This window comes from Argiope bruennichi, chromosome 9, assembly GCF_947563725.1.
Source record: "Argiope bruennichi chromosome 9, qqArgBrue1.1, whole genome shotgun sequence".
Taxonomy (NCBI): domain Eukaryota; kingdom Metazoa; phylum Arthropoda; class Arachnida; order Araneae; family Araneidae; genus Argiope; species Argiope bruennichi.
The window spans coordinates 30,082,464-30,107,208 of NC_079159.1; the positions used below are offsets into that span (position 1 = coordinate 30,082,464).

The 24,745-nt window shown below is 31.5% G+C and overlaps 1 protein-coding gene across 1 annotated transcript in view; it reads right to left on the reverse strand.

Annotated features, from left to right (window-relative positions):
• LOC129984913 (alpha-1,3-mannosyl-glycoprotein 4-beta-N-acetylglucosaminyltransferase C-like) overlaps positions 1 to 23,524 on the reverse strand; it is a 36,295-nt gene extending 12,771 nt beyond the window's left edge. Inside the window, exons 1-3 of the mRNA XM_056094863.1 lie at positions 23,425 to 23,524; positions 16,703 to 16,797; positions 12,256 to 13,426 (exon numbers count right to left, since the gene is read on the reverse strand). Of these exons, the coding sequence (XP_055950838.1) occupies positions 12,256 to 13,426; positions 16,703 to 16,797; positions 23,425 to 23,524 (1,366 nt within the window). The remainder of the gene's footprint in view (positions 1 to 12,255; positions 13,427 to 16,702; positions 16,798 to 23,424) is intronic.
• Positions 23,525 to 24,745: the final 1,221 nt, after the last annotated feature.

Below are 24,745 nucleotides of genomic sequence, written 5' to 3' on the forward strand. Positions count from 1 at the left end.
TTGCTGCTTCGTCGATGATGTTACAAAGACTGATGGTTTTTTACATATACCGCTAGAGGGCGTTACAAGTGAGAGGCGGGGCAACATGCTTACGTAACATACTCCCGCCTTGAAATTGCACAATTTCAATATTCAGACACATATGAATTTCACACATAACAATAAATTCGACAGAATTATTACAAAAAACGAATAAATGTAAAAACAAATTTAAAAAAATACTGAAATAATTCTTAAATATAAATTTACACAAAATAGTACTGAAATAATTCTTATATATAAATTTACCCAAAATAATACTGAAATAATTCTTATATATACACATTTATACAAATGAGTTAAAGTCTCTATGTATTATTTACAATCATATACACATATACACTTAATTTTTTGGGAGTAAACATATTTGACTAATACCTCTTTTAATAACACCATTCAAAACTCTTATTACAACAACTCTGACTAAACCATATGAACCTTTTATTAATTCTTTAATTTCCTCTGAAAATTCAGAAGATTGCACCTTGCTTACTTGCTTCACTTCACAGGATTTATTTTTTGAACACACTTAGATGACTGCAGCGTAGGCCTTATTTGAGGCATCACAGAAGCAATGTAGATCTATGGTGGGTGGGTGGAAACCCATTTGTGAAGTTGCATGCCTCCCTTACTTAAAAGTTCTATTAACTGCTGTTGTAAAGCCTTGGTTTCTGGTAAGTTATTTGAACCAGTTAAAATGTCGTCAACATAAACATCAGTAAGAAGTGCTGCAGATGCTTGAGGAAATTCACTTTTTTCTTTCTCAGCTAATGCCTTGAGTGTTCTGGTGGCTAAAAATGGAGCACATTTTGTTCCATATGTCACAGTCCGTGGTCTGTATGTTTCCACAGGAGCAAATCTATTAGGTTTCCACAGAATTTTTTGCAGGTCTCCATCTGTTTCTGCAACCAAAATTTGGCGATACATTTTCTTTATATCTGTACTAAATGCAAACTGATATGTTCGGAATCTTGGAATGATGCAAAATAGTTCCTGTTGCAGATGCATCAAAACGACACGCAAGGGTGTTGATGTGCTTTCTGGGCGAAACACGGCATGATGAGGAATATAATATTCACTATTGGCAATTTCAGGAGAATCTAAAATTCTTTCCATATGATTTAACTGGAAATATTCATCCATAAAAGCCTTGTATTGTATTGCCATTGTTTTATTTTTATCTAATCTTTTCCAAAGTAAATTTAAACGCCTTTCCGCTATTTCTTTTGAATCGCCTAATGTAGAACGTTTTTCTTCAATTATTGGTAATTTAACAATATACCTTCCGATACTATCCCTCTTATGAGTGGAAAGAAAATGTTCCTCACAGTAAGCTTGTTCATATGTTTTTGTTTCGACTGAATCATCTGTATTATCACCAGGAAAAGATTCTAACTTAAAGAAATTTTTAACAGAATTCTCCAGATTATCATTTTTAAAAATTAATCCAGAAAAGAAATGAGAATTTCTGCCGTTGATTGTTCCAGTTACTAAATATCCGAACACACTATTTTGTAACAAGAGTGAATTATCATATGATCTAAATTTTTCTGCTTTCAATAAATCAAAGAACAACTCACATCCGAGTAATGCATTAATTTTACTAGGAATATGAAAAGTATCATCCGCAAGTTTTATCTCACTTGGGAAGTTAACTTTTGAGATATCAATTTCTTTAGAAGGAGTTAAAGGCGTAATTTTAGGCATAATTAAAAATGATACAGTTCTGGAAAAATCATTGTCTTCATTAAAAATGGTAGTGGTTAATTTATTTTTAACGAAGAATTCTCCTCCGTTAATACCAGAGATGGATGCATTAACCTTTTCCCGCTTCAAATCTAAAGAATTGGCCAAATCTGCAGTTATTATGTTTACCGAACTCCCTGAATCCAACAGGGCCTTTATTTTTATTTTTTGACCAAATGCATCTTCAATAAATAACTGCGCGGTGCATAGAATGGTTGAAGATAGTTTCGAGTTACTTGTAAGCGCTGACTCAGCATCAGGGGTTAGTTTTTGGGGGAACCTCGACGAGCCAGACGGTTCATTGTTTACATAAAGTTGCTCCCCCGCGTCTGGGGGCGTTACCTCTGCTAGGCGCGTTAAGAGTTTAGGATCCAGATGTATCAAAGAATTATGGCCTGATTTTTGACAGCTTCGGCAGAGGAATGCGGATTTGCAGGGTGGCTTATGCAATTTCAAACAGTTCTTGCAAATGTTATATTTTTCTAAAAGCTCGATTCTTTTAGTAACACTCAATTTTAAAAATTCAGAGCATCTTTGTAAAGGATGTTCAAATTTACATAAAATACATGGCTTTGCATTACTTAGTTTATTCGCAGTAAGAAGAAAGTTTTTCGGCTTATTTATTGAGCCTTGAAATTCCTTGTGGAAATTGTTACTTGTAGGGTATTTCTCTAATTGATCGAGTACCAACGCTCTTGATTCTAAAAATTGCAAGAGCTCCTTTAATGAAGGTATTTGTTTTGATTGTAGGGACCTTTCATATGCCTTTCTACTCTCTTTGTCAAGTCTTTCTAATATTATATTTACTAATATAGCACTTGTTAAGTCATTACATTCTAAACTAAAACTTTTTAAACCTCTCAGACTTTTATGTATTGTGTCTGTGATATTTCGTAAGCCTTTTGCAGACTCAAAATTTAATTTTTCTAGTTTTAGCATATTTCGAATGTGAATATCAACAACTGCTCGCTTATTTTCAAAGCGTTCTTCGAGAGCAGCAAACAGTGACTCAAATGTATCGTCACTTGTTTCTATAAATCTAGCTTCACCACGGAGGGCAGCTTTTAAATAAATTAACTTTTGATCATTCGTTAATTCGATATTATCGTTTATTAGACACATAAATTGATTTTTGAAATTACTGAATTCTTCCATTTTTCCGTAAAATAACGGTAAGGGAATTTCCGGAAGTTTCGTTTTTAATTGAATATGATTGATATAAGCGTTCAAATTTGAATTTTGATCATTTATATTATGAATTACATTTTCGTTAACATTATAATTAGAGAGTAAGCATTTCAAACTTACCTCTAATTCATTTCTTTCTTCTTCGATATCCAACATTTCTTGATCGCACTTCTGGCTTAACGTTTCATCTTCGTCGATTTCTAAATAATCCTTGAATAAAATTTTTAATTCTTGTTTTATTTCTTCCACAATGGCCAGCTTTTGTTGACAGCTTAATATGAATTTATTTTCTTCTTCAACCGTTGAACTACTTTCAACAAACTTTTTAACACTTGTTAGTTTCGCCTTTATCCTTCCACGGATTCTATTTAACTCTTTGGCTTTTTGAGTTTTATTTTTCTCCATAGTTTCGCTAATTCGTCTCCGGATCGCTAGGACCAGAATGAAGAGGTTCGATAATGATGACGGACCTTTTTTGTATTTTAAAGATTTTATTGTTTCTCCGCTTTCGGGAGTTGGATTGAGCCTTGCCTTTCGGCGTTGCTGCTTCGTCGATGATGTTACAAAGACTGATGGTTTTTTACATATACCGCTAGAGGGCGTTACAAGTGAGAGGCGGGGCAACATGCTTACGTAACAACAACCTCATTGACAATTCTCATAGACCGACTTATTATACTCTGTTCCAACCTAACTTGGCAGTAATGTATATTCTACGCATGCCGAATCACAGTCATTGTCAGAGGAACTGGGTTACTTTAAGTACAAAGTTACTAGAAATGCAGATCGTTGGCGAAACTTTATCTCGCAAATGTTTCGCCAAATAGTAAATATTTATTAACTTTATTATATCATCATTTTAAATCAGAGAATTAATTCTTTCTGTATTTTCATTATTTGTTCAATATTATTGATACATTATTTTAATAAATCTTTAAAGTTATTTCTTTTCTTTTTTTTTTTTTTCAATTCTTTTTATATTTTGAAATTCAAAAAAATTCAAAATCTTTTTATATTTTGTAAAACACTGTTCAGGATATGTTTTTCGAAAAGATATCTGTATCATCGTTCACATCTTTTAAAACATTATCTAATGTTGGAATCTCATTTCTACGAAAAAATGCATGGATTTTTCGTCGAATACAGGATAAGGTAAAGTCATCATATTTTACAAGCCTTGAATGTTTACCTACTGAACCTGGTCGCTTCTTTCCGAGGGTACTTAAAGGACTGGATGCCTTTATTTCTTTTTTCAAGCGGAAAACTGTTCTTTGCGGAATACCTGTAAGATACGAAACTTTATCGACGATTTGATTGATAGAATCTTGAGGGTTTTCTTCTCGGAATCTAACATATATGTTTCTGCGTGCTGCACTTTTTATTGGTTTCCCTCGTCTTGAAGGTGGTCGGTGATAACACTTTTTCAGACATTTTAGAAGTGAATAGAAAGGAAGACTGGAATAAATATTCAACAATCGAAACTAATAACTACTAATGTGATTAACAGTATCAAAAATATCAACTGGTAAAAAGGCGAAAATGAAAAAGTACGAGTGATGATAATAACGGTTGCGAACTAAATGAAGCAAAGGTGATGGTGACGTACAAGAAAAGCGCGCCAAATATTTGACCTTGAAGACCGGTTCTAGCCAAAGTGGAATTCATTATGTAAATCTTTTGGTTTTATTCATTCGCTTTATTTACAAAATACTTAACAGATAAGCACTTCTAACTTGAGAATAATTTTAAATACATGCTGATAAAAAACGATTTTTGTAATTTGTGATAATATTTGATAAATTTTTGCGCATTTTAGTTATTTTAAAGTCAAAAATTGATGGGGAACTCTTTCCCAACGCGGAGAGTCACATTTTCTGCCTTTTACAGTACTGCCAAGTTAGGGTGAAATAGAGTATAGTGAGGGTGTAAGATCATAAGTGGTCTGCCATAAACATAAGGTCTGTGTTTCAGCTGTGCTCATAAACGCTCGGCGAGTCTCGAATTCACGATCACCTACTTAAAAAATGGATGCCAAAATTACTGAAATTAGTTTACCAAAGTAAAATTATAAATGGGTCGTGGTGACATTCTAGACGGGTCCAGAACATACGGTCGTCGATTTAGAAAACTGATGTAACGCTAATTACCTCAAATCGGCATATTAGTGAAAGCGTAAGATCATAATCGGCTGGCTGTGATAAACTCGGTGGGTTTCGAACTCGCGATGGTCGATTTAGAAAACTGATACCACACTAATTACCGCAAATCGACTTACCAGTGAGAGCGTAAGATCATAAACGGCTGTATGTTATAAACTCGTTCAATCTCAAACTCTTGATCGTTGATATAGAAAATTGATGCCATACTTATCAAAAGTCTCTCAAACCAATTTATCAGAGTAAAATTAAAAATGGGTAGAGTTGCTATTTTAGGTGGGTCCCAAACTCACGAGCGTTGATTCAGAAAACTGATGTCACACTAAAAGATCCTAGCCTCTTGAACAAGTCACATAGACTGATTTACAAATGAGGGCATAAGGTCATAAAGGATGATAAATATTTTGGTAAGTTTCTAATTCACTGTCAATCGATGGAATTGACATCTGATTTGTAATACTTGTTGATACGACTTGGGTTTTTTTTTTTAAACTTAATTATCGCATACATCACAGTTAAAAAAATTACGATATCAACCTAACATAACTCTTAAGTTGCTTTAAAACAGAACATTAATCTAGCGCAAGAGTGCAAAACTTGTGATTCACAATGAATCATTTTATGATTCTGCAAATATAATAATTACAGAGATTTTAATAAAAAAAATCCATAGTTTAATTTTTACAATTCCTGATTATATTCCTGGACAATCAAATTTAGATGATATTGTATAGAATTAAAAATATCAGAAAAGATATCAAGTTTTAAAACTGAATTTGAGGATTTTATATTCCTTATCTAAGTTTTCTTTATTTTCATCGATTTTTTTCTCTCTATATAAAATCATTACTAACCAAATGCATTGAAGATAAGCGAAATTTTAAGCTGTACGGATTTAAAAACAAATTCTTAGAGAAAATAGAATGCTTGAATTTTACAACAATTTGTCTGCCAGGTTTGAAAATATTCAAAAAGTAGAGTAAGATATCACTTATATATTTGAGTCTAACGCATACAAGTACTTATTAATACGAATGATAATTTTGCTTTATAAAAGGAAAATAGTCTCCTGCTAGATTTAGAACTTGAAATTTATCTTGGATCGGTTTTAAATTTCTGAGGGCAAGATATTTCTCGGAATAGAACAGATAGTGGCGAAGAGAAGTTTAGTATCCCGAAGAATTCTTAAGTTCGGTTTACACGCAGCCAGTTTTTAGATACCAGTAAGATCACGTATGTGCAGAAGGAAAATTGCGCATGCGCTGAAGGAGCGGATAATAGCAAGTGCTTGTTGCTGATATGTGTAATTTTTGCGCTTGTTTGATCTTATTGAATAGATTGTAGCTAGCTGAATGTAAACCTTACTTTACTGTTGCTTTTGTGGTAAGACTAAAATGTCCAATTTCCAAACAAATATGACAAAATATTCCCCGCCGTTCATAAATTAGCCCTATGTCCGCCATCTTGGATGGTTACATGAATTAGTATCAAACAGCTTTTAGGATGACAACAAAGTTACCAGAAATACCATATTTGGCAAAAAGTTACCCAAAATAATTCATCTTAGATAAATGGACATTATACTTAAAATGGATTATCTTTGTTCTTATTTATACATTATTTTTGAAATAAGCTTATGTTTTAATGAAAATAAAAGACGGTTCCTTTTTTTTTATAGTCTTCATAACTTTAGATCTTCTTTATTTGATCAGTATTAGAAATTGAGTTTGATAACCATTATCTAATGGCACAAACTTTAGATCTTCTTTATTTGATCAGTATTAGAGATTGAGTTTGATAACCATTATCTAATGGCACAAATGAAATTAGCGAAGTGCAAATAATAGCATAAATTCGCTTTCAAATACATTCGTCTTTCAATTATTTTTAAAAGAATTCTTGCCCATTTAGTTCAAATTTTTTTGCTCTGAACTAATAAAAGAAACGAAGCAACTCAAATTAATATTTTACACAGTTCGGGTAATATGGAATTTTTACTGGTTTCAATATCAAAAATCTCCCTACTAAAATCAGTTTCATCTGGAAGATTTATAGGTGTAATTATCGAAATTACAGTACTGAAAATATTGATGAATTAATATTTAAAGTTCCAGTAAATTTGATGGGATATCTAAGTCTCAGTTTCGGATGTATAATTAAATAATAATGCCAATCAAAAATTTATACTAATACAGTAAGTACACTGCTGAGTATCCGGTTAGTGACTATCTGTCTTCCGTATTATTCGGCCTAGTTTTCTTTTATCGTAATTAAATGTGAAAGGCAAGGTGTCTTTCTAAGTTATCTATTAAAAACTTTTTCAAAACCTAAAAACTGTAAATTTTGACTCTTATTTTATCTTTTCATATTTGTGCAATCATTTATCAGTGAAAAATAAAATCAGTTTGAGCCAATTTTCATAAGAATTAGGTCTACGATTTACGTTAATGTTTTGTTTATGTTTCCTGCATTCAAGTTGGGCATTACAGAATTTACGTTAAAATATGAGCAATTTATATCAATTAGCTTATTTTTTCATTAATAAATTCTTGAAACGTGCAGTGCAGTATATAAACATATATAAACTACTAGTACAGAGCCTTCTATTTTAACTCGACACGTTACCGATAACTCCTTCTATGATTCACGGGGCCGCGGTTGCTTTCACATTAAGATAAATGGAGTTCTTAGTACTCAATGAGAAGTGAGAAAATACGTATTATAACAATGACTTTTGAATAAAAACTTCGTCTTCTTGTATTGGTGGGCAAAGAAATGATTTCACAGAATTCCGGCCTATTAGGCATTTTTCTTATCTTACCAGTACTTCCTCCACATTAGGCCGGATATTCAGGAGTATATTGTAGTTTTTCTCGCAGTCTAGTGTGTAAGAATTATGTTTATTATTACATGAAAGATGATTTGAAAACTAAACACTAAATAATAAATCTGAATTGGTTATAAGTTAAATTTAATGTCTTTATAATTTATTGAAATAAATTCAATATGTATTTTTCAATAGTATTAATAAATCGGAACAAATTTAATTTTTATTTGCATATTCATACATAAAAATTATGATATAGGAAAGATTTATAAATTTATAACAGAATAAACAGACAGTTACTCTATTTGCCTGTTATAAACCATCAATCAAACCAGTGCCAATTTTCCAAACGTTAAAGAAAACATTTAGAAAAAAATTCTGTGAGCCTTATTGATTCCCCATATTTGGAAATGAAAGATCATAATTCATCGGCTTTTTATGTTTTTTTTTAATAACATAAAAAGCCAACGAAAAGAATTTCAACAAGCAATTTCCATTAAAAAAATAAGAAAATTGATTAATACTACAATAGCTAACAAAGAGTGACCCATTTTACCATCGTGAAGATAACATAAAAGAGAAGAAACATTCATTGTTGACTTAATGGAGGATTTTTATTATAATTATTATATCGGAAATATTTGCTGTTGCCATCAACATATCCAAGCAGCATATTTATTTTATTACGCCGAAAAATAAAGTGGATATTTCTAAAAACGAAAATATTTAAGAAATATTTTTTAACTTGACAAATGGAATAAAAAGTTTTTATTAAGACTATATTATAAAGAATTATAAGATTTAATTAATTTAAAAACACAATATTCACTGTATCATAAGTGTGATAACATACATAAACTAATATTAGAAGGAAAATTATTCTTCTGAATATGTTTATGAAGATTTGTGGCATCAAAAAGAAAGCTTAATTCTTTTTTTTTCTTTTGTAGAAGGTGATATCCCGACTGTTCAACGAATTTATTAACAGACAATACAAAATGCATTAATTATTTTCTTGAAGCATTGTCACATCCAAGCATTAACCTTATATTTAAAAAGAAAACCGTTTTTCCAGTTTCACAATATTTCTAACTTAATTATTTATTTAAAAATCTCAAATTGTATAGAGATGGCGAATAATATCGAATCGAATTCAAAAACTAGAATTTGTCTTACAACTAACAACTTGTTTTGGAAGCTGCTTAAAGTCTTTGGACTACATATACGAGCATCATCCAAAAGTACGAAAAACACTGTTGGAATAATTCTTTTTCTTATTTTGGGTACAATAAGCCTCTTTTACAGCATGCTGACATTATGTAACTTCTTGCGTGATATACCAGAATTCTTTAAATCTTTCATATTTTCTACAATATATACTTTTCTAATCCCAATTCTTTGGATTGTCATGTACAACCACAAAGAGCGTCTGCACGATTCCTGGAACAAATTGAATTTTGCCAGTGTAAAGCTTTTCAAACAAGAACTGAAGATATCTAGAACAATGAAGACTCTAGCCATTCTAATATTTTTGTCTTTGCCAACGTATAGCTTAATTGTAATGCTTTTATCATGGAAATTTGAACCAGACCATTACTTGTTATGGACTTATAATCAAAGAGTAAAAGATAAATCTCTACAATTGGCAATGATATTTTCATTTATTTGTTTATATTTCTTACCGATGCTTGTATTTCCTTGCTACATAAATTTTCTATTATCCTTAACGTATTATCAATGTAAGTATTTACTTGTTCAATATGAAAATAAGTTGAGAAGTTTTAATGATAACGCAGTGCCATTTTATTATATAGTATCTTATTTTGAAGTAGTTCAGCTAATTAATGATATCAAAGATTTAATTTCGCTACCAGCATTATTGAGTTGTATTTTTCCTTCTTTGCAACTGATGATCATTTTGTCGTGGTATTTACTTTTGTCGCAGCATTTTGTGAATATTTTTATAAACTGTGAAATAATATACCTCGGAATCACATCTGTATTTTCAGCTTTGTTCTTACCTATCACTGCTTCAGAAATTCCTTTGAAAATGGGAAATATTAAGACAGAATTTGAAAGGATATATCTGAACAAATTAGTTCATTCGAATGCCAAATGCCAGACCATGAGAATAATTAAAACAATATTGAAAAAGGAGAATACAGAAATGACAGCTTTCAATATAGTGAACTTCAACAGAAATTATATACTATCTTTATTTGGTGCATTGTTAACATATGGGTTGTTATTTTTTACTATAGAAAATAATTCAAAATAGCTTCACTAAAAAAGTAAAATCTTAAGAATGTTATTCTGATAGCTTTGCAATGTAACTTAAAATAATTATCTTTATTCAAACTTTGTATTATTCTTTTCAAAAATACTTCCTGTAAAACATATAATTTTATGGAATTGGAACTTCAAAGTGTTATTCATATATTGCATCAATGTATATGATTGATATTATAAAAAATTTGCATAAGTTTTAATCATTTTAAGAAAATTTTAAATCCTTAAGAGCCCATTATTTATAATGTATTCATTTCATCTCAATAAAAAAGCTAAAAAATTTAACTTTGAAATGATGCACCTTTTTACTTATTTTCATCTGCATGAGATTCATATTTAAACAATTATAAGCACAAATATTTCTATCGCAAAAATACATGTTCTAAGTCAAATTATAAAGAAAAGAATGACGAAATTTAAATTTTTTAATGGGATGTTGAATTTATACTCATTATGGTATCTCTTTAAAATTAATTGAATAAAACGTCAGTTTATTCAATTCGTCAAGAGGAACTTTTCTGATCTATAGATAATTTAAGCAGATAATTCATATAGATTTTATTCACTAACTTCAGGTTTTAGACAATTGTAGTTAGGTGTGTTTCAAAGATTTAGACTTGATTCTAACTTATAATGAACCGAGTACTGAACTGAAATATTTCATGAATGCATCCATTGGCGTTTTTTTTTATCAAAATAAATATGATAAATAACCTATTTTCTTAAAAAATATATTATTTTTCTCCTTGAAAATTCTTCAGAAAAGAAAAACTTCTTCAGAATTGAAGGATGGGGGATACGTCTAAAACTAAAATAGTAAAAGCGGCAGAAGTTGTCAGCGCACGTATCTTTGATTTAATGTTGTAAGCTTATTATTATTATTTTTTAGTTTTAAAATATTGGATTTGAATAATTTTTAAAATTTTTTTCCTACAACAATACAATATTAATTTTCTTTAAGACATCTAGAGATCATTTGGCGAGCAGTTAAAATGGATGGCGAAAGTTAATTTAGTCCATATTCTGCAACGAATTTTTGCAAACCTCTATTAGCTATAGATATTGTGATATGACCTCTATGATATTATTCAATATTCTGAATGTCATACATTATCGTGAAGATATCGAAAAAATATCGTGGAGCAACTTGTATTATGAATAAAAGTTGAATTTTTCTGCATTTTTCATCGGAACTGATTCCAAACCATCGTTTTGACTCAACTGAAATTTCATTGATAAATATCCAATTAGATAACTGATTTTTTATTTTTCCCTTCAATCAACAATGCAATATTAATTTTCTTTAAACCATTGCGAATATATTTAATGAGCAGTTAAAATTGATGGCGAAAGTTGATTAAGTTCATATTTTGCAACGCATTTTTACAAATCTCTGTTAGCTATAGATATTGTGCACTATCTCTGTGATATTATTCTGAATCCTCGTACATTATTGTGAAGATATCGAAACAATATTGTGGAGCAACTTGTATTATCAATAAAAATTGAATTTTTCTAACTGCTTTTTAAATAATTTCATATAAAAATATGTATTAATTTCACATCATTGGAATGTATTCAAATACTTAATTAGATAAAAATCTTCTTTTATTTTTTTCCCATCAATCAACAATGTAATATTTTTTAAAGACATTGCGAATATATTTAACAAGCAGTTAAAATTAATGGTTAAATTTGATTAAGTTGATATTTTGCAACGAACGTTTACAAACCTCTGTTAGCTAGAGATATTGTTCAATATCTGTGGGATATTATTTAATATTCTGAATGTCATACATTATCGTGAAGATATCGAAATAATATTGTGGAACATCTTGTGCTTTTAGGATTAGTAACACTTTTCTAACTGCCCATTATATAATTTCATATAAAAATATGTATTAATTTCTAAATCAGTACAACATACCTAGATATTTTGTACTGAATCTACTGAAATTTCGTTGATAATCACCCAATTAGAGTGTTGTTTTATAAATGAAATTCTAATACACTGAATCTCTGACTTAAATGTTCCATTGGACGAAATATCAACCTTTCCCTTTTCGAAATAGGCAACTGTATAAAAATTCGAACAAGATGCCTTTTTATCAGTTATCATCTTATCAAAAACTGGAGCCACTCTTAATTCAGCATATTTGATAATATCATCTTTATGTGTTGCCAAACCAGAACTGATAAAAATCCTTTTTACTTTTACAGGTTCTCTTAAAATTACATCAAACGTATCGTTTCTTTTGGGGGCACTTCCCCAAAAATACTTATTGGAATCGTAGTAACATAATTCCGGATAGTGCTTTCTATAGACTCCTAAAGTGGTAACGATGTCAGCAGGTGGATTATTGAAATGATAAACTCTGGACGCACCTGTGAAACTTCTATCTTTGGCTTTTTGCACTTTGCCTTCGAGGGATGAAAACAAACCAATATGCTGGAAGAGTCCTGGTATTCGCCGAGTTACGATAGTTTTGCTAGGTACTAAAAGATCTAAAAACTGCATGATCAAAAGATCTACAGGCTTTTCTAAATGAAACAAAATTAAGAATTCCCTAAGTTTATTCAAGTCCTGGTTCTTGAACAGTCTCCCGATGATGAAAAAACTAGAAAAGGTCAAAGACACCCAATCAGAATCCCCTTTTTCTTGAACAAACTTCTTAATGGACATCACAAAATGGGGCGTGGTTACTACGTCGTCTTCAAGAATTAGAAAGTATTCAGAAATATTCTGAGAATACATTAGCAAAACAGCGAAATCCAAAACCTGTTTTGATCGCCATTTTATTCTCTCCACGGAATCATTGAATGTTCTTCTAGTTGCATTTTCTTCGGGATAAAATTCAGGTAAAATTTGATACAGTAACAACAAGCCAGATTTAATACTGCTGGCAAACTTGTAAGCAGTTTCCTTTGCCCTTTTTTTTCTGACATCGCCATCTGTATCAACATAGAGAACAAGAATGGTAACATTTCGTTTTTCAGCATCATCCATACTGTCAATCACCGATTGTAACGTCTGGTGTAAATAGTTTTCTTTTTTGCGCGAAACGGTTGGAATTCCTATTGTCAGATACTTTTTGAACGAAGGTACTGTTCCGTACATCTTTATGGTTTCCATTCTCGTCTTAGCGGATGATCCCAGGTTGATGGGTTTGGCCCTTGCATTCTAAAAAGATAACAAATATGTGTTTTTGATATAACAAATGGAAAAAAAGCATCTTAAATAACAATCTCTATTAATAATAAAAATAAATGTCTGTATTTGTGTTCTTCTTACACATTGGCAGTCGACAGGCTAAACAATTTGATCTACAACTTCAAAATTTGGCCTTTATATATCTTGTAGGGTGGGAATGCACATCTCGGAGTCATTTTTTTTGAAATTTTAATTAAAAATTAAATGAATTTTGGCTTTACTATTGAAAACAAAAATAAATTTTACCATTTAATTTTTAAATAAATGTCTTTTTAATGTCTTTTAACGGTAATCGAATAGTCATAGAAATCTTTCTTGAATTTTGGCAATTTCACAGACCGTCAGACCTACTCTTTCCAAATTTGGTACATGTGTACCTTGGAATGTGAAAATGTGCACCTCAGAGCAATTTTTTTTTTTTTTTTTGGAAATTTTAAATATAATTTTAAAAATTGATTTTAAAAACATCAATTAGTCGTGTGAATTTTTGCTGGATTTTGAAAAAAAAATTATTTTTCCCCTAGTTTCCGACAATAGACTACATTTTTCTCAATAGACAGACAATAGATATCAAACCATTTTCATTGTTTCAACAAACATTAATCGTTTGATTTTTCCTACTACTATGGATAGCCAAGGAAGAAAGATTCTGTTTAATATCTGTGTAGTTAACGACAAACAAAACAAAGGGAATAGTCTTCCAAAAACTTTTTCTGGAGGTATTCAAATTCTCTGTGGCAGACAGCCCCCGAGCAAATCTGGGGATAATATTCCTTATAATGGTGAATCCAAAATACATTTGCTAGGATGAAGAATTGGAGAAAAACGGTAACAAAATTTTAGTTCAAATATTATCAACAAACAATATTCTACAATCATTTTGTCAATCAACTTCATTTAAGTTAAATCATATATCTTTAAAATACAAAATCTCTTCAGCTTTGTATTCTTTCGTTTTTGAGGTTCTTCTTTTTAAATTAATTTTTAAATTTTTGCGATTTCAAGGATGCAATTTCGCAGCATTTTTTTTAATGTTTTCGCCGGCTTTCAGCTTTTTTGAAATTTTTTTAACAGCCTAATCGCTTTTCAGGTCTTTAATTCCCAAAGAAATATCATTATTTATTTAATTTATTTGTCTCCAATGCTTTTATTTCTTAAATGTTCTTAATATTAATGTTAAAGAATTTAAATGTTTCTAAAACAAAAGGTTTCAGTGCTTGTGGCAAAATATTCGTTTTTATTTAATGGCATTTATTTTTTTTTGTACCAAAAATACACTTGTTAAAAATTAGCCTAAATTCTATTTTGTGAAAGAAAAAAAAACAAATAAAGATTGAATTCACAAAATGACAAATCATTATGAAAATATGCGTAGATTTTTTAGAAAGACTTAAATAATGGAAATTCTGCAAATGGAGCTTTCGAAAACGGAAGACCATGTGAAGTAAGCCAGTCCCTAAAGCTCCCTATCACAAGTTAATGCTGTCAGTAAATGTCGTAAGCAGAGATTTGTTAATATAATTTTTTCCTACTAAATATTTTTTCTTTTTACCTAATACAGATGCCTCAGATGGAAACCGCTGTCATCTATGATGTCTTGCCTGTCATAAATCGAAGAAGAAATAATTTACAAAATCAAGCAATAATGACACGACCGTGAGATTAGTGGTATCCTCAGGGAACAAGGGTTTTCAAAATCTGTCACTAATTAAAATAACTGGTATTTAGAATTATTAATAAAAACTGGCACTGAGAGTCTTATTCTAAGTGGGGGGGGGGGCATCTTCACGTGTTACAGAAAACATTGGGGGGGGGGTCATAAATCAAAGGGTGAAAATTTACAAATTCATTCTAAACGGTTATGATGGAATAGTTAATAAAATTTGATTAGATTTAGATTTATGGTGCACCCATGAAACTCTTTCAACTATTTAGAATAACAGGTATTTAGTATTAATATTGTAACAGCACCAAAAAAAAATAAATATCGATGATGAGATTTTGATTCCAAATTTTTTTTTCCATTCAAATTCTCCAAATCTTAGGTATCTCTAAATCCAAAAACACATTTTTGTGAATTATTTTTTGGGCTTCTGAACTATGTCAACATAAATATTCAAGCACATAAAGATCTGTATAAATGAATTTTGATGCGAAGTTCTTGCTCTAAAAATGGGCAATAACTGTCAAATTTAGGATAAAATCCATTAAAGGATTGACTATTGTTGCATGTGAGTTTCAATATGTATCTTGAGCAAAAAATTTCTGTGTATTTTTTTTCGCATCAAAATTGTAAATATGTATCAAATTTTGTATTAAATTTATCAGCTGGAGTATTGTTTTTTTAAGAAAAACGACACAAAGCTATCCAGGAAAGGACATTCCCGATTTTGGTTGAAAGCTGCTTTAGAATACCGCCTCTTCATGTCGCCAACGATGCCAAGTCGTCAATGCCATAAAATAAGATGGTTGCTAATAATCCAATTGAATTGTTTCGAAAATATCAAAATATGAAGGAAAATATGTACAGCAATTTTATTGGATTAAGTTGCTGAGTTTTAAGACTTTTAAGTTTATATACCATTATGTTATCGATAAGAGAAACCAGGTATTCGTCTTTAAATAAAAAAACTATTAAATTGAGAGGGAAATTTAATTTAAAAAGTTGTAGGTATTAAAAAGGTATATATAAAATATACTATCAAACGTTATGTTACTTCAAATAATGCTTCAATTTCGAATTTTTTAGTTTCAAGATAAAAAATTTCTATTGGCTTCGGAAATTCACATATAATATTAGAAAAGTCGAAAAAAATTTGAAAAAAAAAAAAAAACCTGTTAAAAGTTTTTATTTCTATTTTATTCTGTTCTTTTATTTTTATTCTATTCTAAATTCTGGTTTTTACTCTAAAATCTGTTCTAATTTTCTATTTGAAAATTATAAAAATCTTCTATTCTAATAAATGCCTTGTTCATTATTAACATGAAAAATAAATTATATGGCAAAGTTACTAAAGTGCCACTAGACTTCTAAACAATCACTAAACGGTTGCCAGCGAAGTAATTCCTTTTGGTTATCTGGGTTGTTACATTCGCAAAAAATTCAAAAAGCGTTCAAGTAGCTTTCAACTGCAATTTTGCTTGTTTTTGTTACAGAATATATTAGAAGTAAGTGACATATATGAAAAAGTTTGAAAATTGCAATCAATATTATTAATATTCATGGGGATTGCCTTAATTACATACCTTAGCTTTCATCAAGAGAGTACATTGTTTACAAAGAGATACGGCTTCATTTACTGCAGATTCACATTTTTTATTTGATAAAGTAGATTCACTCACTGAAAAGATAGGTAAATAAAAGATAAGGATACCAATTAAAAAATTTTTTGCTAATCTAAAGCTAAAATTTCTAAAAATGGTTAGTTAAAATATTTTTCAGATTTTTTTCAATCAGGTTAATCTTTATTTATCATGTGAGAGCATGATGTTGTTATGATTTGAAGTTTTTGAAGCCACAAAATGCACTGGCAGAAAAAGGCGATTGATCAATTTTTAGACATCAATTTTTCATTTTTAGGGTTATTGGAAAATGATAAAGAAAGTTGTCACATTTGCCAAATTATCGCCAATAAAAAGTTACAACTTGGCGTGAACGTCCACCATCTACCCGATTCTCCTGTCTGGCCAATAAAAGGCATGGTCGTAAGAAGTTAGTGCCCAAAAAAAGCACAGAGAAGAAAATGGGAATGAAAGTGGAACAGCGAGGAGAAGTATCGAAAGTTACATAATAATATGTTTTTTTAAATTTCAATTTTTCTAGCTGGCAAAAAAGTTTTGAAACTCAAACAATTTTAAAATTTAAAAAAACACACGTTTTTTTTAAAAATTAACGGTTGCGTAATACAGTAGACACATAATCATTCTAAGCCAATTTAAACCGTATTTTCGCAAAAACCATTTCTGGTTTTGAGATAAAGTTTTGGAGCTGGAGCGATTTTGAGATGGAATAAAAAATAAAAAAATAATTAAAAAATGCGATTTTTTTTAAATATCGACGCATGCGTAATCTGACTGCATGCGTAGTCATGTGATTGTTTCAAACAGGTTTAAACTGGTTAATGACTTAAATTAATTAAGAGAAACAATGGCTTAAAAATAATAATGTCCTCAACATGAAATTTGAGATAGCAGATTTCAATTTTATCTTTTAATTGAGATAATATGGCAAATTTTTCGACATAACCTGTTTCAATAAGAAAAAATTTACAACACAATTTCAAACTGGAAGGAGCAAATTCTGTTGAAATCTATATAATATGCCTCTTCACCTCGCCAAGGATGCCAAGTTGTTAAAATCAGAAATCAAGACAGCAGGCAAGTAAAACAATTGTGTAAATAGGATTGCTAAAAGAACTACTTGACTTGCTTGTAGGACTAACATTTTGGCGGCAAATTCAGAAGGGACATTAAAATAGATTTCAACTTCATATTCTAGATTACCATATGCCCAACGTAAATTTTAATAAGTATTTATTTTGCTTATGAAACTGATTATTACGATTACCTATCAGATATTTAAAAAAATTCAACAATAAAACGAAACTGACGATTAATCCGGGACTATTGAAATAAATCGCTATCATTAATCAAACAGATTCTCACTTTATAATAAAGCAGATTGTTTCTGTGACGCCTGATAGTAGGCATTTTAAGGATCTACAGGGCAGATTGTTAGAAATTGTACTAACGAATAGAGCTAGGTACTTTGGAGGATAGGAAATTTTCGAAATTTTTTCACCGTTACTTACGAAAATGTTAGAGCAAATAAATGGTTTTTTACCATCTTAAAATTTAATAATTGTCTTTTTGATCATATAAATTTATTGCCGTACAATTTTTTGATTGATTTTGCAACCAATTAAAGATGAATGAAATTAAAAAAATCAACTGGCAGCTTAGTCTTATGTGATGAGCTCGAGTATTTTAAATTAACCGCTTTTAGTGATCAGTTGACTTACTTAGACTGAAGATTGGTAAAAATTTATAATTAAATATTTTAAGTAACTTTCTTTTAATTAATTTTTTTGCAAAGTATTTTTAAACTTCAAATTTTGATAGACATGTAAACGTACTATTTTAAAAGGCTTATACCATTCCATTCAATGTGCTATGCATTTTTCTAATTTTCTGTCATCTCATCTAAAGTTTAAACTTTAATTTGAAGCGAAAGTGATTGGACTTCAAATAATACAAAACCTTTCTCGGCAAAAATATTGTTACGGAACTTCCTCCACCAAGTCCATAAACTCGACGAGTTCGCTGTGGTGGGTGTATGGAGACACAGTCAATAGGCCTCATTAAAAAATAACGGCCTTCATTAATACGTAGACCCGAGTGCACAGACGACAAAACTCAGTCCAGACGTACACAAGCAATACATATCAGCACATTAGAACTAACGACAGCTCACAAGTAGCAATCGGTAGCAAACAACAATCACATCACACAAAGCAGCTCAGCAGGAGGAGGGAATCTACGAAGCTGTTCACTATGGTCTCTTGAAACGTCAGCTATTCTCTACTGTCTGCTCGCTTTAGCTGCACCCAACTCACGACTCACTGCTATACGACTGGCTACTCCATACACGACTCGATACTACTTCAATATTTATTTCCGAAATTTGGCGCGCAAGGTATCAATTCTCAATCCAGTATTCGTTTGAGTCCATTCAACGCTTGCGCTTAGCTGGACTGATTCAACAAATTCATTGCTGATTCACTATGCGACTCTCACTAGAGGACCATCTTCGGCTTGGACTATCAGTCTTTTATAGCTTCCGGAGCAGGGCAAAGAAGGTCATCGTCCAGTCAAGCATAACTCCGTTCCTATTGGCCCTATGGTCAAAACTCTTGAAGATTCTAGTATCAACCATTTTGGCGCCAAAGTCACCAAATGGTCATCAAGTTTGTCGCCAAGTCCTAGGGTCATTGATCTAGCATCCGATGAGCATCCAATAGAGCTGATCGTAAAACGGCCTTTCCTACAATGGAGCTAACCTGCTGGGAAGCAACATTACAGATTCGTAACAATATTTTTAAATGAACGTATTTTAAAAATTTATCCTTATTGCTGACATGTGAAGTTGAAACTTGATTGAACGTTTAACAAAATTTCGAAAATATTATTAACAGCATAAAGTAGAAACCTACTCATCAATGAAAAATAAGGTTTATATATTCTTATCTTCATCGTGAAAGAAATATCCAAAATGGAACATTTCTAGTAGCAAATAAAAACGATTTAAGCTCTTTTCAACCATGAAAAATATAATTGTAAAATAATTTTAAAAATAATTGATTACTATAATAAATAACTGTATACAAATTAAATTGATGTAATTCTTCTTTATAAAAGATGAAGATAATTTTTTTAAATTTTTTTTAAAGTTAATGTTAAACGTGTTTTTGGCTGTGGAATTATGAGCAGCTATGGGAAAGGAAGAAAAACTTCAAAATTCTACTTAATTTTTAATTTTTCTCTGTAAAAACTTAAAATATCGTTTCCAAGTGCCTCTTTCCACTTTTCAAGATATATTTGTGCCAAGTCTGGTAGCACTGTATCTAACGCTCTGCCTGCAAAATGATAAACCACAAATTTTCTCTGGTAACGGTAAACAAAAAGCGCCAAGAAAACATTTTACCAAATTATAAAAATATGCTCAAATGTATAAATAAAATATGTGCATAATTATAGATCAAATCACGTGCAAATCACATATTGCCAACTAAAATCACCAAATTGGCGATATTTTTTCTTGGCACTTTTTGGTCGCCTTTGCAACCGACAAGTACCTTTTCTCCTTTAGTAGAGATGTAGTATATGTCGATAACTTGCATTGCATACAATTAAAATATGTATAAGTTATGACAAGATATTTTATCTTGATGTAATATCAAACTTAATGTTTTTGCAAAAGATAAAATTGGCAATAGGTTTTCGGTTCATTTGTTTAATTTGGTAAAAAATTTTTATTTGTCAACCGATTCCTCAGTCTAATTTTTCTCTACGCCAACGAAATCCAGACTTCTGTTCCGTTTTTAGAAGCGAACTTCTAGCAATCGATGAGGGACTTAAGACCATTTTACACGAAAATAATTATAAGAACCTTTGGATTCTTACTGATAGCCGCAGCTCAATGGAACACCTTAATAATTGGACCTATGTTGGAAATAAAGCAAGTTTGTCTATTCTTCAGAAGTTGAAGCTGATTTCACTCCCACATGATATTCATTTCCAGTGGATCCCATCTGATATGGATCTACTTGGTAACGAAATAGCAGACAGGCTTGCAAAGATAGGAAGCAGCACATATATTTCACATATTTAGAACTCTTTTCTCAGGCGAAATTCCTATATAAGAAGAATTGGATGGTACCCCCTACTCATGTTTGGTATAGGGCCAATAAGCCGGGCCAGTCCTTAATTCTTTCTTATGATAGAAAAACCAACACCTGCCTGTCGCGCCTTGCCAGTTGCCACCTTAAATGTCTTTTCTTTTCTCAGAGTGAAAAATCTTACCCTCTTTGCCTCCAACATCAGGCTTCTGCCGAACATATTCTAGACTGTTTAGGACTTCTTTGGGGGGAAATTTATTCTTCTCCCTTCCTCGTTTTTGACTTTCTTTTTGTCAACGGATTTTTGGATTTGGTCTGACTAAGTCAGGCCATAGAGATTAGCAACAACAACAAATTTTTTATGATATTTTAAAGTATATTTCATTGCTGTAATAAAACTCAAATCGTTTTCTTGGTTGCTACAATTATATCATTCCAGAATTTTCTCCCATTGTTCAGAATCAAGGTATGAAGATATAGCGAGTTCGCAAATTGTACAGACTAAGTCTATGGCAAAGGATACCGATGTGCTCTGATTGGTTTAAGCCTTGGCATCTTTTTGGCAATGTTTTGCACTCATAATAGTGTAGTTTTCGCTTATTTGGCTCAAACCTTGTACCTTTCATTAGTTTTATGGAAGATACGAATGAATATCAACACGATCTAATTTTTATTAATATGATTGTTTTCTCTGAATATTACTAGTAATACTACTAATACTAATTATTATTAATAATAATAAATATTACTAATAATACTAGTAATACAAGTAACTAATGTTGTTTATGAACAGAAGTATAAAAACTATATGAAATTAATTACTCAACATATGATGCAGCAATTAAATAATTATTATTTTTCTATGATTTTCGTGCCTTTATTAGATAATTTATGCAGTCATTGAAACTTGTTGCTGAACGTTTGTTACTCTTCCATCAACTACATATAGGGAGATGATTACTTAATGCCCAAAACGTATAAATATGTAAGCTTTAACGGAATATGTGATTTCGTAGCTAATTTTTTTAGTTATATCAAAATATTATTAAGAAAAAACAGACACAAAAAATATTTTTAATAAATTGTAATTTTTATATTTTCTGAATTAGGCTTCGGGATTTGATCTTTTCTGCTGTATATGTGTTCCAGATTAATATTGCATGTAAACCGTAAAAAAGGGGGGGGGATCCACATATTTTATTTATTTTTATAAAAATATATTGCCAAAGATGTCAAGGCATTGCCAAAAAAAAAAAAAAAAAATGCCAAGGCTTAAACCAATCAGAGCACGTCGGTATCCTTTGCCATAGATTTAGTCTGTACAATTTGCGAACTCGCGAAAGTTATTGCATTGATTCAAAGTTAATCTCTTCTCGTTTCAGTTCATATTTTAAATGATAAAAAGAACATTAGCTAGGTATAAAGCCCAATAAACATGCCATAGCTAAAAAACTGCGAGTTGCGACTCTATCAAAATTTGAAATTTAAAAATACTTTTCTGAAGAGCTAATAAGATCAAGTTATATATAAGATTTAATCGAAATTTTTAAAAACCATCGTTATCGCCGATTCAACTGGTCACCAAAGGCGACCAGCAATCATTCACAGCAAGTGAGTTAGTTCCTGTCATAGTCATACGAAAAGCGTACTGTGCATGCTGTTTAACGTATGCAAGCTATCATATTGTTACGGAATTTCCGGGGTTCGTTTGGATAGTGGAAGTTATATGATGTGGAGAACGCTCAATCAGCAGGCGGAAGTAGAAAATAAAACAACGACGTTTATTTACACGAAGACACACAGGACAGCACAAAGACGACAATTATATACAGCACAGAGAAGACAATTATCTTCAGCCGAGACGTGCACACAACAAGACTCTACTGCAGACAGTAGCGCACAGCTTAGTTCAGCACTAGCTTGACTCCGTCGCTGCCCTGCTAAGCTCTGGAAGACCAGTTCTTCACCGTCGATTCTGACTACTCTACGGCAGCTGCAGACTGCCTCATTTTATAAGTCTCAAGAGGCAGGACTAGAAGCCTCTCAACCAATCAGGAACCTTCGAGGCGTATCTCGGTTCCTAATGGACGGATCGAGAAAATTCTCGATGTTTCGGGTATAATCTCGGGTATAAATTCGTCGCCAAGTCTGCAAATAGTCGCCAAATTTCTCGCCAAGCTCTGGGACCTCCAACGCGACACCCGGACCCCGTCCAATACAGATGACTGTAAAACAGTCTTTCTGATGATGGAACCAACTATGCTGGGAAGCAGCATCACAGATTCGTAACAATATGCTTTACTCTAGTGTCGCTTCCGCTTTCCTCTTGCGCAATGGATTCAAAAATCGATTGAAATCCACTATTGAGAGTGAATCATTGATTTTTCAGCCAATATGGTAACTCTAACAAGCAAATGATGTAGTTTTTCCAGCAATCTTAATACTGCTGATTTGTATATTAAGATTGCCAGACACTTTTGCCATTGATTTGTATACGTTTTTTTTTTAAATTTAGCATTGCTGGCATCCTTGGCATTATAAAAGGATATACTAACATATATTTTAACTCACAAACTGTCATGGGACATTTGACGTGTATCATGGAAGAATAAACTGACTGCACTTGTTGAATTCCTGATTTTTCTTGGAATAATACAGTACCGGAAGTCATTCGTTTATTTTACCTAATTTAGTATTAGGTTTAATTTATCCGATGAAAGCAAAATAAAAAGTATTACTTATTTTGCAAACCATATACTACTGTTATCACGAGCTTCTCAAAGTCTGTTTCTGTTTTTAAATTGTTCAAAAATATTTTAGATATGATTAAAATTATGTATGGCAGGTAACAAATTCTTGTGATCAGAAGTTTTTAATTTTCCTTTGACCTGACCCTCCAAAATTCTAAAAATTATCCACCATAGAGCTGTAATTGTAAAATAAAAAAATAAATAAAAAATGTCTGCGAATAGGAAAATTAGCTTTAAGGTTGGCGTAGAAAACTTAATGAAAAGTTACTTTCATGGCGTAAAAATGGAAAATCCTGGAATGGAATTAATTTCCAAATTAATGAATGATATTAATGCAAATATCATTTCCATCATTGGGCAAGATTTCAAATCTTCAAAGAAAAATGAGGAAGGGATCTTCCGGCACTGCGCTCAAAGAGCCGTCATAAGACTGTATCCTGGAAATTTGCAAAAAAATGCTTTGTCGGAGGCCCACAAGCAACTAGCTCTGTTGCAGAGCGGATGCATGATCTATGGCGCCGACGACGAAAGAATAGCTCAACAACTGAAAAGGAGGCAAGAAAGTGAAGCAAGTGAAAGAGCCAAATCTGAAAAAATAGAAAAGAAGGCGAATAGCTTTAAGGTCGGTATTAAGAAAACCTTTTCGAATCTTTTGCCCACTCTTTCGCTCGATATCAGAGCCGCTCATTTATTGGGCCACCGCATATACACTTTTGCCAAAATTGTAGTGGATCGAGTATCCCAAACTTATGAAAAGAAGGATGAACTTCTGCCAGCTGAAATAAAGAATATCGTAACCCTATATTTGCAGGGAGATGCTCTAAGATCAGCTAACAGCGAAGGAAACAAGTGTTTAGTTATGTACGAAAATGGATTGCTCGATTTCAAACCAAGACGGACTATCAAATCAGGCTGGACGGAAGAGTCTGCTGCCTGGGATCTGATATTCGCATCCGTTTTTAAGAATGGTATCAAAAGGCTCTTAAATGATAGAAACGCAGATGTTGGCCTGGATTCAAAAGCACCGAAATACCTGGGTCACATTCTGATGGACTTGGCGAATTACCTGGCGGAAACCACCGCAGATGCATGCAAGAAGAAGAAACTGACCGAGATCGGACATGAAGATCTACGTCGAACTG